The sequence below is a fragment of the Pocillopora damicornis genome, chromosome 9 (assembly GCF_964200805.1).
Source record: "Pocillopora damicornis chromosome 9, jaPocDami1.2, whole genome shotgun sequence".
NCBI classification, from domain to species: domain Eukaryota; kingdom Metazoa; phylum Cnidaria; class Anthozoa; order Scleractinia; family Pocilloporidae; genus Pocillopora; species Pocillopora damicornis.
Window position 1 is genome coordinate 14,696,903 of NC_142678.1, and position 14,587 is coordinate 14,711,489.

Below are 14,587 nucleotides of genomic sequence, written 5' to 3' on the forward strand. Positions count from 1 at the left end.
AAACTCTGAAAAATAAAGAGATCCGATCAAACTGATTGTGGTTTTAATATAGGTACATGAATGTCTTACAACACACGAGAAACGAGCGAAATCCGTGTCTCAAGCAAAATCGACCGGACCGCTCTTACAGAGACACTCTCTTAAGATGGGTGTTCAGAGAATGCTGCATTTCGGTATTTCGTGCACCCTGAACATGCGCATAGGAATGTTGAGAGATATGTTTTGAAATTAAAACGAAAGTTTTTAATTCGAATTAACTCGTTTTCGTTTATCTCACTCCATCGACGTCTCTCGGACAGAACATTACAAATTTTGTTGATAATAACTTGTGTAGAATAAGCCTACCGTCAAGCAAAGGTCGTATAATAGGTTCATTGTATCTTTGGTTCTGCCAATCCCTCCGTATTGTGTCTCTCTGGATTGGATCTGCCGATGTGGTTTCCCCCTTTTGGCTCTCATTTGGTTCATCTGATGCATTCCTGTCGGCTTCGAATGACATTCCAACCACCGCGTTTTGGTTTTCAGAGACTATTTTGATGCTGTCCTGTACATCCTGGTCAATCCTGCCATAAATTGGATCCTGCTCGACAAGCCGTTCAATTATTGTTTCTAGGCGTTGCATCCTAGTTTCCATGTGCTGTCGCTCTTCATCTCCCGTTGTTTGTATTTTGTACATGATTTCTTTTAATTCTTTGAGTTCTTTCCGTATTTCGTTATAAATCCGTTGCGTTTCATCCTTTAAAAGTTTAACGTCCTTTCGTAACTTTCCACTTGCAATTCGAACGGAGCTCGGTCCGGCCTCCGCTTTTTCTGTATCTAGTTAGATAGTGGAAGGAAATTTGCAAATGTTAACCGAAGGTAACAAGGTTACAGTAAGCTCTTTCTTAAATAATAAAGTAAATAGTTTTCAGGAAGGTAATTTAATACTGGGTTAAAATAAGATTTCTGTTTGCACTGGCATTTTATTGGACATGTATGAATAATTCAATTTGTCCTATTGTTTTCGCTACATTCAGGCTCTAAGCCCCTGCTGTAGTACTTTAACTTCGCAAAAATTTCGAGCCGCGAGAAATTTGTCTCTATCCTTGGATATTTACACATAGAACCTTCCCGAAATATTAATTTTCCAGTTTTCTCTGTAAATTCCCACTTAGTGCCCGAGCGCAGCTTAACCTTTTCTGCACATTTCCCGTTCCTAGATGCAAAGAGGCAAAAGATTTGCAGACGTACACGGTAGTAAGGTTTCTGGCTTTACAAGCCGTTAACATTGCCCTAATAATTACTCAAATGTTGGCATATGCAATTGCAGTGGTGGACTAGTTCAATTTCTTCAATTATTTGAGGAGATCTAACTCGAGTTTAAGGGCTTTAAGCTTCCACGACAATGCTACAACCTGAGAGACTGTGCGCAGACACGTCGATGGACCTCGCAACCTATTACCTTCTGCAAGCAAAGATTCCATTTGCTTTAACTTTGGTTTTCTTTAACTTAAGGCTACGTTTAATTAGATACCACTTTCTTGGTGCACTGCATGTGCCTACCGTTGTACAGTTGTAGAGTATTGCAGTAAAAAGAACAACGTGGTACAAAATGTAAAGGTGTTAATGAAAAGCTCTTGTCAATGCCAAAATTTTGACAAAAGGAGGATTTGGTTAGAATAGAGTTTGTACACTGGTAAATTTACAGGCCGAGGGCAGGTGAATTAATCGAATGGGTATATATATTTAATGTGCGTCAAATGCATTGATATACAAAACTTCGCTAACATTCGCACGCCATTCGTCCCTAGCACGATGGATGTACCAACTCCTTTCGAGTCCGAAAGTTTGAGCGTGAGCTTTGAGCCCTGGCCGCGTCAACTTATTGTTGTCCTTTTGTTGTGGTTTCTTTTCAATTTTTTCTCCTTACAATTTACATTCTTCTTCAAAAGATATGTTTTCAAGTGTTCAGATTAAAACGCACACGTGAGAACGTTTGAAGACATATCTTTTACCTTCAAGTCGATAACAATGTCAAAATGCAGAGATGAGACCCTTAGCAAACATCGAACTAAACCCGACAAAACCAAAAATGAATCCGAAGAAACCCGATCAGATTCGTTCAATGATGGCTAGTGTCGGAGCAGAACCAGGACGAGTCACAAGAGACTTTATGAGTGTCTCGTGAAACCATTTTGAAAACCGTGAAGGGGAAGGTTTATGGACTTACACCACACAGCACTACATAGCGCCTCAGGCCATCCTAGAAGGAAGGCACAATAAAAACTGTTCGCAGCGCGATCTTCATCTAAAATGAAGCCTCCTTGACAAGGCCACGAAGACTTTCGTTCGAAGATCTTTTCCTACATAGGTGTTCAGTTTTTTCGTTAGGAAAGTAAATAGATCTAGATAAACCTAGTATTGAGAGATTTTCTTCACAAGAGGAGATTACATACCGAGCAGGTTTTCGACGACGTCTTTCCTATTTATCTCGTTAAGAGCATTTATAAGGATTCCAACTGTTGCTCTATTTCCGTTTCTTTGTTTCCACTTTTGAAGCATTTTCCGTGCCCTTTCACGGCATTCGTTGAGATCAGCCTCAATAATATTCATCAACGCTGATTCAAGCCGTAAGACTGTACCCAGATCTCTCCATTCTGTGCCCACTTTACCACATATTGACCGTATGTGGATTTCAGTGACAGGAGCCTGTTCAAATGCTATATCACTAGAGGTGGCTGCAAAACAAGTAAACATCAGTTGAAAAAAAAATTGTGACTTAAAAAGAGCCGCAATAATTATAACTCCTAATGCCATATTTCATAATAATAAGTAACGACTTGGAAGGGATAATTATGAGTAAAACTGATACCATTCTACGAATTTATGAACATAAAACCTTCATTTCTGGCTTCTGAATCATCCATCCGTCCAGGAGAATCAGTTTTAATCCCGTTTCTGGTTATTTCCAGCTTCTGACTGAGCTAAATTAGCTTCTGGAAAGAAAAAAACACTACCTGTCAGGATTGAAGTTAACCCACAATCAGGCCTTCTTTTTTTCTTTCAAGGAATGCATTGCAACGCGTTGTCCTACTCCAGAAAAAGGTGACACGAATTGTATCAAGACGTATTTTCATTGCTCATACTGAACCTATATTTTAGCAGTTGAAAATTCTCAATCTATACAATACATATCGATTCCAATTTGGAAGATTATGTTTTTGTCCAAGACAGGCCGTGTTCCCGATGCTCTTCAAAGATTACTTTCGTTTTCGAGTAGCATTCATTATTATTATACCAAACAATGCAATCCCTTACATACCCCCTTGCAGAACAAATACTTGACAATTAATTTCACAAACCATTCAAGTTCGCCCGCTTCAATGGTTACGAATGATTGATGATGTCGGGCGTCTTGTGTGATGCTAAGTATCATCTTTGAATAACCATAAATTGCTTCAATTTCTTCAACATTCTGGAGCCCCGTTGGTTTTGATATTTCATTTTATCACAACTTCTCATTCTTTGAAACATTCTCGCCTCTCTTTATGAAACGGAGGAGTCAAACTTGCCATGATAATAAGGAACAAAGTTTATTGAACGTGTTGCTATGGTTTCTTTTCGTTAGGAAAGTTTTCCGCGTATTATAGCAATTACGTCTACATGATCAATCAATTCAATCACAGCATTTTTCTTGTCCTGGCATCAAGTTATATTTCTCAAAGTATTATTTGATTAGGTATAGGTATTATTTGATTAGGTATAGGTATTATTTGATAAGGTTGGTCGCAGTATCTGTTACGAGTAGAAATTGTTGCTGTGCATTAATCTTTTGTTTGTTGATATTTTTTAATTGGGACCACGAAGCATGACCGGAAGAGAATTAATGGCAGAACACACAGTCGTATTATTTAGGTTGTCTTTGAATGCCATTGCGGGAGTGTTTCCATAAATACTAGTTTGAAAAATAAAATCGTGTAACCAGAACCGACTTCTGCTAGGGTGTTTGGGGTCCTCTCCGATCTCGAACATACACATTTTCTTGGATGAAGTCTCTACTTCCTTTTCTTGAGACACGGATGTTTTAAAAGGATGATAAGGTTCTCTTCATGCTGATTATAATTGACAAAATGTTACTCTAGAGAGTCTAAGACTACTCTTAATCTTAGGTCGCTATAACTTGTCCCTTATGACTTTTGGCTGTCCAAACGTCAGTGACTTTAACGTTATCGACAACAGTCTTTTTGAAGACTACTCTCCCTAGTTCGATCAGACTACACGATCGACAGTTACTACTAGGTTTAAACCATATACTGACTATTCTTAAGGTAAGGCTTACCGTTGAAATTGATCCTGACGAATTGCGCACCACAAAAGTAACTTATAGAGAACGCTTACGGCACTGATTTTCAGTTGAGATAATTAAACTCACATGATGCCCTTACCGCACAATGCTGTTATAGCCGGTCAGGAGTCGAGTGGAGGGAACTCAAGTACCTATAGTAAATTATGGCAGATTTTGGTATATTTGAAGAGATAATTTGCATTTGAATCAATGCATTTCTACCAATTCAGCAACTTCGTTCCCCAGATTTACTATCTTTCTATTATTACACACCGTCGAGTGGAGGGAACTCAAGGACCTATTGTAAACTCTGGCAGATTTTGAAATATTTAAAAGGTAATTTGCACTTGAATTAATGCATTTCTGTGATTCAGCGACATTGTTCTCGAAATGAGAAATTTTAACAAAGTAACTAGCTCATAAGTTCATATCTTGGTGAAGACTTGCCTACTTCACTGGTCAGTTTAAAAATGCAGACAATTCGCTTCAGTTTTTTATGAAAGATGATCAGGATTACTTGATAACATATTCTCTCAAGTGTGTAATTACACAGACACACTCAACCATTTTCCCATCAAACACTGACAAGTGTGTTTAAGTTTTTAATGTCGTTCATTTAACTTCCAGAGAACAATAAACAATTATTGGATGAGGTTGAGCATGATATCATGAACTATCAAAGCCGAGGTATGAGTTTTCTTCCTAAGCTGAAGGCTGAGGCAGATATAACACCAAACCCGAATTTAGTAATTGTTTTATTATACATCATTTAAACAATCTGCGTAAGGAAATATTACTCTCTGAGTTGCCAAAGTTTGGAAACACTACTCGGACGAAGGGGCTTAGAAACTGGGCATTGCCCCAAGATCCCATGCACAAACTATCTAGAAACTTGGAAAATTTGGTTTTAACCAACTGCGTTGGTAATGTATATCGCCCATCGTAAAAAGTTTACGATGGTCAATTTACATTATCTGAACAATTAGCTTCTTCAGGTGTTCGGATTTCAGGCCAAGTGCGTGACTGCAATATGATCTCATTGATAGTTTGGGATGACATGTTCGGTGCAGAAATTGATCTATGTCTTAATCTATATATTTACTGTACAGAACCGCGGCAACATGGAATCTATTTGTTTTATATGATAAAAAAGGTAAAGAGCAAGTGCTCAGAATTTTATCAACGAAAATTATGGCCGCCATCTTTAATTGAAATGACAGCAAAAGGCAGAGGAGAGAAAAAATCTCTACTAAGAGGGCGGTTGACGGTCAAAAATAAGGAGAAGGGTGGGGTGGGGGAGTGAAGATTACTTCTACCGTCCACTCTAACTCTAAATAAAACATGGCCGGTCGAATAGACGATCGCGAGCTTATAACGTTAACTCGCCCTAATAAGACGCCTGCAGTACAGGCTAAATTATTGTTAATGGGGACGACCTCTAAACTTCTGTCCTCCAAAAGATAATGAGTAAGAACCTTTCAAAATGCATGTATAATCAAGTGATCTTTTATTTCCCCACTTAAAGTATATCCACTGAAAGCTTGTCAGAAATACTAATGAGGAGGTTTTTGAAAAATAGGCTGACAATCCACGTAACACTTTAGAAAACTACGCTCCTTATTATTAACAGATTATTAGCAGTTTCATAATTCTTCCCTTCTCTCCAGGTTTGGAAAATTCAATAACCCACTTATTTCCTAGGTGAATGAGTTCTTCGTAAAAAAAACGAGAGCAGACGAAGATTGACACTCTATCGCTAAGGCTCATGTGTAAGATGATTGTTTACATGCCTTACAGATTATATTGTAATACTTACAAATTTATGGTGACAACAATGGGAAGATATTAACCGTTAGTCGTAAAAGCCATCACTCCATTGAGAACCTCCAATACTCTCAATGTTGCAAAACTAAGACTCAAAGACACTTTTAATAAGAAGTCTTACACAGACCTTGCCTCCTGAGAGGTACTATTTTTATCTCCACTACTTGATGAAAACTTTAAAAGTTAAAGCCTTGGTAGCTGTTAGGTCTTATATGTTCAGAAGTACTCCGTACAGCTCAATTCCAGATAGATGTATTCCATATCTACCAGAGGAATTTCTACCCGTCTGGAAAATTCGAAAAAGGCGAAAAGCCGGTATTTCCCCTCCAACAGACCAGGTACCTGTATAAAATGGAGGAGGAGCGACGAACTGTGGATCCTTCCCGTTGCAAATAGTTTTAAGTTCTTCCCAGTTTTTTCCATCATAAGATCCCTCTAGTTGCCAATCGGTAAGTGCTGACTCTCCATGCCTTTTGCCTTGTCTCAAAGAGTAGTGTGTGATTATGAGTCGATGGCTCAAGCCCAGATCAATGGACCACCATGAATTTTCTCTTTCCGCTGTTCCACTAATGGCGCCTTTCTTATGGTTAAATATGTCACTTGCTTCTCCCGGGCCATCAGAAGATCTAGAAGCACGCAGCTTTACAGAAGCGTCTCTCTTTAGGAAGCATATGACACCAGGGCAGTTGCCGGCAAATTCATTTCCAGTCGGTAAGAAAACGCCTGAGAGTAAAAAATAAATAAATAAATAAAAAAACCGTAGCCTCTTTCCTCGTCTATCATTTCGTTTCCATATTCATCGATTCAATTGATCATTTGTTCATTTATTCAGTTTTGGAGATAATAAAATGATTAAGAGACAACGCGCACTCTGATCTGTCACAACCTGTTGTGACAGTTAACCAAGAAATTACAAACCATTGCAGTTAACCCATAGCCATATCACGAAAGCAATGGAAGGTAGTTTCTCTTGGTCACTTCTTGGTCTTTATTCTTCTACTTACGCCTTGCAAATGTTTTTTCGTTTCTCTCAGAAAAATTGTAAGGGAGTATTACCTAATAGTAAACTGATCAACTTGATGCTTCAGCACACCCCCCCCCCCCCCCTGCTCGGATGAAAGGAATTTGAACCTGAAGATATCAAGTCTTTCTGGCGGAATGCAAGTGTTTTATCTTTAAATATGGAGGTGTTTTAAGGTAATGAGTTCACTTTCGCCAGCGAATGGCTCAGAAGAAAATGTTTACAAGATCCTGGTTATAAATGTTGGTCAATATGTGGAAAGTCACGGTCGCTGATTTAGATTTGCCTTTTACAAAAAGAAGTGATAGTCAAATTTAGCCTTTGGGAAGGACAGTCTGAATATAATTTTGGCCCCGGAGGGCCGAAATTCGAACAAACCAATCTTCAAAAGTTTAAATCACCAGGGGGTTGCTCGGGGGAGGGGGGGATGTTTAAGGTTGGAATTGATCGACGTGCAAATCGCGAGGAAATGCGGTCTATTATTGATTAAAAGTCGAACTACTATCCTGTTCATTTACCATAAAACATGTCATTTGTAATGGTAAATTAATGTTATTTTATGGTGTTAGGGTTAACACAAGGCCAAACAACCTTAAAATGAAACAAATTAGCAGCGGATATCACAGCACATTTATCTTAGTTCATATGTACTTACGACTTTGGAAATTGCTGTACTTCTTCAGCTTCTCTTGTAGCCTCATGCATTCTGACTCAGAGCTTTCCACTTTTTTCTTGAGCTCCTCTACTTGACTTGACAGGTCACCATTTTCAGTTTTTAGCTGATCCAGCTCCTCTGGATATGTTTGAACTTGTAACTTCAATTTTAGTTCCTCCTTATCGGCTTTTAGCTCTCCAATCTGTTCCACCATTTTTTCATTTTCTTCCACAAGATCTCTTTTCTTCTTCTTAATCTTTTCATTTATTCTTTTTAACTTTTCTATGTGATCTAGTTGTATTTTATTCGTTTCCTCTAAGTCAGCGATTTTGGCGTTGTTTTTTCTGATTATCTTTTCCTTCCTTTTCGTGTCCTTCCTTTTCTTTTCTTTTTCTTTTTCGTCTTCTACGCGCATTCGCTCAAGTTGGCTGATTTTGTTTTTTAATGCGTCTGTTTCTGTTTTTAAATCGTTGAGTTCCTTCTTCAAATTAGGGCATCGCAAACATATATGCATTTCTAAATGAAAAAACCTTCAGATTAGAATAATTCAATTTAATTCAATTCAAACATTACGTCAATGACAACTTAGGAACAAAACTTTCAGGGAAGTAGTGATCGGACAACAGCCTTAAATGAAGGAAAAAAGACAAACTAGAATTACAATATAAGACTATCAAACACTGAAATAAATTGAATAAGATAAGACCACTCACTGGTGCTGTAAAAAGATTAAAATTTTGGAAAAGCAAAGAAATATGAAACATTTGACATTCCCAGTCCCAAACGGTAGTAACTTTTCTAAACCGATTAATAAATGTCAACACATTTGGCATACTTTCCTAACGAATGTCGTGCTTTATATTTTATAAAATGAAGTAAGAAAAAAATGTTGTTACTATAATATCGCTTGGTGATTCATCAATCGTCCAATTTCAGTTGACTCGGCTTTGAAAGCAGTATGAATGCTTACCGTTATACCATTGTTGTACTTCCACTCCATCACGTCTTTGGCTCGCCTGATCTCTCTCCATGGTGTCTTTCTGGATTCGATCTGCCAATCTGATTTCCTCCAGTCTTCCATTCAAATGCCTCTCGTTCCCTTCATCTGATGTATTGTTTTGCAGCTCAGATGATCTACCGACTGGCATTTTCTCGTTTTCATAGACAATCTTGATGTTCTCTTGCATCACACGTGGATCCTTGTCGATCTCGTCAGAAATTCTCCCCTCGCAAGTGATCTCGTGCGCCGGACCTTGCTTTATGCTTTTTTCAGTTGACTTTTCCATCTCCAGCCGTTCAACCTTTGTCTCTAGACATTGCAACCTTTCTACTAAATTTATTTTCCCTGCCTTCACGTTTTCCGTTCCTGCATTGAGAGAGACAAACGAGTTTCAGATCATTACTAAGGATAGTATGGTTATAAGCTGTTTACTAAAAAACTAGATAAATATCCTCACACTGGTAATATCGTGCTCGATTACGGAAAGGATTTCTGACTTGGGGCTATTTACATGCACGCATAAGATTTGCTAATGGTGAAATAGTTGAGTGTTTTCACGTTAAACTTGAGCTCATAACCTTGGTAAAAGCTGTGCGTTAGAAATCCTTACGAGCCACTACTTTCAACAAAAATTCTACCCATCATTTTTTATTCTTATATCCAAGTACACCTCAAAATCTGCCTGTTCTTAACTGCGTTAGAAATGAAACCTCCTGCGCTTATTTCTCGGAAAAAGTTGGACCTGGCGCTCAGTGAGTTCCCATGAAAACAGTAGATTACGCACCAACTAGCTTTTGGGCGGCTTTTCCCATCCCTATCTTCACTAGAGCATCTACAAGATTTCCTACAGTTGCTTCATTTGGGTTGCTCTGTCTCCACTTATCGACCACTTCCCACGCTCTATCGCGGTTTGAGTTGCAATCAAAAGTAAGATTACGAACCACAGGCGATCCAAGCCTTAATTCAGCACCCAGGTCTCTCCAGGCTGTACCTACTTCATCGCATATCAACAATATGTGTCTTTGTGTGACAGGTTCTTGTAAATTACCCAGGGTGTCTGCAAAAAAAATATGTATCTTTTTGAAAACAATATCCGTCGCATAAAAAAAATTTAAAATTTAATTTGAGTAAAAAAACATTGACAAAAAGTACAGGAAGGTGTGTTAAGAGCCGCAGAAATTATAAGTCTGAGTGTCATACTGAATTGTCAAGAGGATAATTGGTAAACCTAAAGTCCATTTATTAAATGAGAAATTGAAGAACCTTCATTGGTGGTGACTGAACCATTCATGTTTCTCCAGGAAGATCGTTGTCTGAATGCTGTTAAACTGAGGCAATTTCCAAATTCTCACTTGGCTAAATCAGCTAAAGCAGACATTAAAAAAATTGTGGTTACCATTTCTATTGTTATTACTAAACAAGCGGGCTAAGATAGCAAATACAGGTTCTGATACCCATTTAACATTAAAAGAACTATGACTTGCTATTTCGTCCTTGAAACCTGTTGGAGCACACCTGTATTTATTAAGGCAATACACTATGAGGAGCAGTGTTCCTCACATTTTTACCTTAGTAAAGCAGCTAAAATAATATGAAGAATTTCGGGTTACAATGAGCCATAAACTGCTCGGCAGGGTCTCTACTTCAGTTCTTCCGATTTTCTCGTTGTACTTTTCAGAAATTGTTTGCAAAATAACCTCCCCTCTGAGCGTAGAGAACTTTTGCATGTTTTCGGTATTTGAGTCGCAAAATGAGTCTGGCATAAGTTGAGTTATAGGACAATGAAACTAACCAAGTTGCCAAACTAATTTCATCAAAATAAGCTCAGTCCTCCAAAAACTAAACAAAAATAACCATCCCATTATTTAGACAATTTTTTTTTCAAAAATTTAACCGGCCCCCAACTTGGCCCAAATCATTAAACAAGCTGATGAGATTGTAACAGTAGAATGGCGAAAGGAAAATCACCTAAACTAATCATAACCATTACAATTTCATCAAATGAGATTAATGCACTAACTGCTTTGTTCTTCACTAATTATTTTTTTGAGTTGTAACCAGACGGTGTAATTGGACAATAGGCTGTAATCGGACAGTTGAAGCAGCTAATCGTCCTGGGGAATTTCTAAAATGGACGAATTTTAACTTTAAACATTGTCTTCATTGGAGATATTTGCTCTACACGTGTTTTTTTTTTTTCGGAAATTGTAATGGTTATGATTAATTAGTAATAGGACTTCGTGTAATCCAATTCTGTCTGTAATCATACTCGGTGCCGTAGCTCACCAAGGTGAAGGAAACTGCTGTTTTTGAACCTTCGTTCACACTCAGTCCGTTGACAATTATGTAAAGTCTAAGTGTGAGTAAATGTCAGTTATAAAGTGATTTAGAGTTAATAATTCACAACTCGCTCTAAATTAGAACGTAAAGAGCAGCTCCCCAATAAAAGATTTACATGAAGTACAATTTTAGTAAATTGATTACAGTCAACTCTCAAAACACCTTAGGGATCGGCTTTAGCTGTGTGTCCTAGAGTAGAATTAGCCTGTAAGTTCGTCTACTTAAAAGCAAGCCAGGGTAATTTTACGGAGACCGGCTAAAAATAAAGACGCAAAGGTTGCCCAATAGGGAGAGGGGACTGGAGAACTCAAGTCATCTGTGACTAATTTGACATATTTAACCTCATGACGAAGGCTCGTGTAGGTGTGTGTCTGTGGGTGAGATCTTTCTTTTTCGGTTTAAAAAGAACGCCAAAATGACAATATTTGTTTTCTACTCATTTACAAGTTCACACTAAAATGTGTCCTCTCCTTTCTTTTTCGGTTTAATGGTGCCCATTTACATTTTGCCCAAGGATGTTTCTTCAAACAGATGACCAGTTGTTGAAATCAAGTGACATTTCTAAACAAACCTCCGATACTTTAAGAAGTTTTAAAGAACGTGCAGAAAACATGCCTAGCTGCCGGGCATGTAGACAGAGCGTTTTAAAATCATGCGGTTTTGACTTGAAATTTCCGGTATGCTTCTTATATATCAACATAGTTATCAGAGATAGGAATAAAAACGTTTTCGAGAGGATATTTCAAGGCTGCACATGGATACGAATTTTATATTCGAATGTTGATTATATCACGAGCGAGAGATATTTTCCGCAACACGGGTAGAAAAATTTATATTCACCAGCAGATTTGTCATATGTTCTGTTTACACTTACTCGAATACTAATTGCATACTTAAATAAAAAAAAAAAAAACTTTAAGACGCCTCCTGTCAAAACCGAATGCCAATATCAATTGCATCTGCTTAACTACTAATACTGAGCCCTTCAGAGCTTTGTGGTGAGTTAAGCCGTGAACAAGTTCGTGTGACATGCGTTCTGCATACTTCGGAGTCTGATGGTCGGGAGTTAGATTTCTCTTGACGACACACTCAAATTTTTTTTCTCCTATGTTCGTGAAAAGGCGAATAACATCAATCTTCGTTTTCTTTGAATACTTTTTTTGTTGCGAACTGGCTCGTTGAAACAAAATTTTGGATAAGAGGCGCACTGAGATTAGTATTCTAAAACAAGAGTCGGAAATCAGCTAAGAAACGGAAATTAGACAAGACAGAGAAAATAAGCTCGGAGCCAAGCACTTCTGCTTTGTTTCATCATCATCAGATTTGATGGCAGAAGCCAGACAAACGAAATGAAGAACTATCTGTGAGATAATAAACAAGATAATAACTTACCTTGTATCTTTCAGTCAAAAGTCGAGGACAATTTGCCTTCGAAGCAAATCTTTCGAGAACATGCGCAGTCAGCAGTACTTATGTAATCAGTGACTTTTCTCTAACAGCAATTAATTCAAACAGAGGGTACTTCATGTTAAGTTCAAATACCTGAATACTTCCCATTAAACGGTAAAGAAATTACTCTCAAAATTCTGTGGTCAACAGAAAAAAATGCATTCATTTCGCAAAAATTATCCATGAAGAGGTTCAGAAATGTCATCAACGTTCCCCATCACCCATTCCCTCGGCTTCCGTTTCAGCTGTTGACAAAATATTTGAACAGTTACTAGGTAACCAATGAAATGCCATTTTAAAATAGCCAAACTTTGTACTACAAAATGACAGCGTACAGGATGCATATTTGAAAGTTGCGCAGGCTTATCGAAAATTTTGTGACTGCCACCGTCTACTCTGTGAATAATGACTATAACGTATCGATGTAAGGTATTTGTAGGAATTCAACACCCAATACCGCAGAGATGTAAGTTAATCGGTCTATCACAAGTTATTTCCGCGTTTGTGCATCAGTTCACAAATGAACATAAAATGTTTCCCTTAATCTGATCAAACAATTGTTTTTTTCTCCTTCTTAAGGCTGTCAATCGAAAGCTTGTCTTAAATACTAACGAGATAGTCTGTTTTATCAACTGAGTTGATAATGTAAATTGGCCTCAGTAAAGAGTTTCTAAGCTGACGTTTCGAGTGTTAGCCCTGATTCGCTCTGATGAAGGGCTAACGCTCGCAACTTCAGCTTAGAAACTCTTTACGGTGGCCAATTTACATTATCAACTCAGTTGATATAACCAAATTATCTTTTTATCCTCTCCCACCGACGCAACACCACAGTTTCTTTAGAACCTACCCCCTTTATTCAAAATAATGACGTTTTGACGAAAATACATATAGGAAGAAAAACAACAATAAAGATGATAATATCAAACAGGCCTCTTTGTATATTAGAAACTCCATAAAGTAAGTGTTAATTGATAATAATGTTATTGAAAAAAAAACAGACACTCTACATAACACTTTTAAATTTGCACTTCTCATCACCAGTAACAAAAACTTGTAAAATTTAAAAAACGATCTCTGGCTAAAACTTTTAAAAATACGAGCTTTCGGCTGTTTGCGCTACAGCCTTCAACGGGTAAAATGATAAAAAGGTAAGAAATACTAGGTGTGAAGTACAAAGTAGGAAATTAAAAATGCTAATAACTAAGAATGTTTGTTAAAAATACTAGGTGTGAAGTACAAAGTAGGAAATTAAAAATGCTAATAACTAAGAATGTTTGTTAAAAAGAATGTTGTATTGTCCGGGCAAAGGACAGGAATTGTTGTCTGCATTGGGAGTTAACTTGGAATGCCACGCTTCTAGTGTTTTTCTTGTTCTAAAACTGCCTTTGTCAATAATAGATGCATTATCAAAGTCTATTGCGTGATTATTGGCCCAGACGTGATTGGAAATTCTTGAGCCTTTTGCCGCGGTTTTCACATTTCTGAGGTGTTCTTTCTTTCTTGTGTTGAAGGCCCTGCCAGTCTCACCAATATAACACCATGAACAGTCACCACAAGGAATTTTATAAACAACATTTGTTTGAGATTCCAAGTTAACTCCCAATGCAGACAACAATTCCTGTCCTTTGCCCGGACAATACAACATTCTTTTTAACAAACATTCTTAGTTATTAGCATTTTTAATTTCCTACTTTGTACTTCACACCTAGTATTTTTAACAAACATTCTTAGTTATTAGCATTTTTAATTTCCTACTTTGTACTTCACACCTAGTATTTCTTACCTTTTTATCATTTTACCCGTTGAAGGCTGTAGCGCAAACAGCCGAAAGCTCGTATTTTTAAAAGTTTTAGCCAGAGATCGTTTTTTAAATTTTACAAGATGTTTCATCCTGGCTGCGGCCCCTCTATCTTTTCAAGTAACAAAAACATTGATAATTCTGCTCCACTCCCTAGGTTTGGAAAATTCAATAAC

General features: G+C 37.6%; 2 protein-coding genes across 7 annotated transcripts in view; both read right to left on the reverse strand.

The window, feature by feature from the left end:
• Positions 1-14,587, reverse strand: part of LOC149040334 (uncharacterized) — a 59,729-nt gene that overhangs the window by 7,077 nt on the left and 38,065 nt on the right. The window contains exons 1-4 of one of the 5 annotated variants that reach the window (XM_089182165.1): positions 4,319-4,442; positions 2,879-2,972; positions 2,436-2,717; positions 346-816 (exon numbers count right to left, since the gene is read on the reverse strand). In XM_089182165.1, coding sequence (XP_089038291.1) covers positions 346-816; positions 2,436-2,717; positions 2,879-2,906 — 781 coding nt within the window. In that variant the 5' untranslated portion in view covers positions 2,907-2,972; positions 4,319-4,442. Of the gene's footprint in view, positions 1-345; positions 817-2,435; positions 2,718-2,878; positions 2,976-4,318; positions 4,443-14,587 lie in introns of those variants that run through there. The other 4 variants (XM_089182166.1, XM_089182168.1, XM_089182169.1 and 1 more) reach the window with 4 other exon arrangements.
• On the reverse strand, positions 6,215-12,802 carry LOC149040335 (uncharacterized). Of its 2 annotated transcripts, XM_089182156.1 has the most exons (6): positions 12,557-12,802; positions 10,088-10,189; positions 9,609-9,881; positions 8,795-9,190; positions 7,825-8,340; positions 6,215-6,871 (listed from the first exon to the last, which is right to left on the reverse strand). In XM_089182156.1, the coding sequence occupies exons 2-6, from the start codon at positions 10,113-10,115 to the stop codon at positions 6,357-6,359; spliced, it is 1,728 nt and encodes a 575-aa protein (XP_089038282.1). In that variant the 5' UTR covers positions 10,116-10,189; positions 12,557-12,802; the 3' UTR covers positions 6,215-6,356. The 2 variants fall into 2 exon arrangements, with proteins under 2 accessions (XP_089038282.1, XP_089038283.1); XM_089182157.1 differs by lacking the exon at positions 12,557-12,802 and having other exon boundaries at positions 10,088-10,465.